This window comes from Myotis davidii, unplaced genomic scaffold, assembly GCF_000327345.1.
Source record: "Myotis davidii unplaced genomic scaffold, ASM32734v1 scaffold356, whole genome shotgun sequence".
NCBI lineage: Eukaryota > Metazoa > Chordata > Mammalia > Chiroptera > Vespertilionidae > Myotis > Myotis davidii.
Window position 1 is genome coordinate 61,512 of NW_006288188.1, and position 1,706 is coordinate 63,217.

Below are 1,706 nucleotides of genomic sequence, written 5' to 3' on the forward strand. Positions count from 1 at the left end.
CATTAGCAAAATTACAGTGATGAAGTAACAATGAAAATAATTTTATGGTTGGGGTCACCACAACATGAGGAACTGTATTAAAGGGACGCAGCATTAGAAAGGTTGAGAACCACTGCCCTAGCCTGTTTGGCTCAGTGGATAGAGCGTCTGCCTGAAGACTGAAGGGTCCTGGGCTCGATTCCGGTCAAGGGCACATATTTCTGTTGCAGACTCGATCTCCAGTCCCAGTTGGGGCGCTTGCGGGAGGCAACCAATCGATGTGTCTCTATTACATTGATGTTTCTCTCTTTCTGTCTCTCACCCTCCCTTCCATTATGTCTAAAAGTCAATGGAAAAATATCCTCAGGTAAGGATTAATAAAACAAACAAAGAAGAAAACCAGCACAACTTCATTCTTAATGAGAAAATTAAATTAAGAGAGTATTTTTTTCAGAATGGGAAAGACCAAAAGTTTGATAACACTGTAGAAAAATGAATTCATTGGCTGCTGTGAAGGGTAAACATACATCATCTGTCCTGGCGGCGACTTTGCCCAACTCCAGGGGTGTATTTTACTTAGATACAGTGTGGATGGCGGCCACTTGAAGTTGGGCTACCTGGTGGCCCAGACTTCTGTGGAAGGTCATTTGGCAAAATCTCTCAAAATTTAAAATGCATGTACAGTTAGACCTAGTAATTTTGCCTTCTGGAATTTTCCCTGACTGTGTACATTTACAAATGTACAAAGAAATGCTTGTTAGCACTGTTATGATAGCAAAAATTTAAAAACAAGTATTCATAGTATCTCCACCCAATACAATCTATTCAGACATTACATAGAATAAGGCAGCTCTACAGATCCAACAGCAGAATGCTCTCCATAATATACTGTTAAATGGGGAAAAGCAAGTTGCCAAAGCATGCGAATGGTATGCTGCCACTAAAGAATGCATTTCTATATGATTTTATGTATAATATCTTTCAAAGTGTACACAGGAAACTATATTCAGTAATTGCTTTCTGAGAGGGGAACTAGGTGGCTTATATTTCACTGTACATATCCTTTGTTCCTTTCAAGTTTTGGACCTTGAACACTTGCTTAAAATTGTAAAAAGACATCCTATTGTAGTGAATAAAATAAACAAGAATACAAAACTTAACATTTCTTTTTCATCCCCTCTGGTTAAAATGTCTAAAGTTTTAAAACAGCACGAGCAAAAAGTTTCAAAGTGGATTTATCGTGACTGCATCCTCTATGGTTACTAAACTCTGATGTCAAGGCCATGTCCAAGTCTAAGAATTCTACATGCCTTGCACGGTATAACTGTAATGATTAGAATTGCTTTAGGCTTATCTTTCCAATAATTCACATATCATGTACTCAAGTATTTGTATATTTTGAAGTCTATTCAAAATTTGCTACAACTTCTACCTCAGACAGTGACTCTATTGAGAGTTCAAATAAAGTAACATGAAAGGAATCAAACTTACTCAGGACTCGTAAAGATCGGTCACTCATGTTACAAACAGCCTGTGCAAAGGGAACCACCAGACTTTCCGAGTTCCTAGGATCATGCATCACAGGACATTGTGGGAGCAGAAGGAAAACTGACAACGCTTCTTGGTGTGGAGAACGGCATGGAAGAGCTCCGAGCAGATGATCCCTGAGACATGTAGTTATCTGCAGTTGAAACGGGATCAGAGAAAGAAAGAACCAAGGTCAGTCT

General features: G+C 38.9%; 1 protein-coding gene across 1 annotated transcript in view; it reads right to left on the reverse strand.

The window, feature by feature from the left end:
• The window catches only part of LOC102766157 (probable E3 ubiquitin-protein ligase HERC6), a 100,989-nt gene that overhangs the window by 22,297 nt on the left and 76,986 nt on the right, over nt 1-1,706 (reverse strand). The window contains exon 16 of the mRNA XM_015561521.1: nt 1,471-1,660. Coding sequence (XP_015417007.1) covers nt 1,471-1,660 — 190 coding nt within the window. The remainder of the gene's footprint in view (nt 1-1,470; nt 1,661-1,706) is intronic.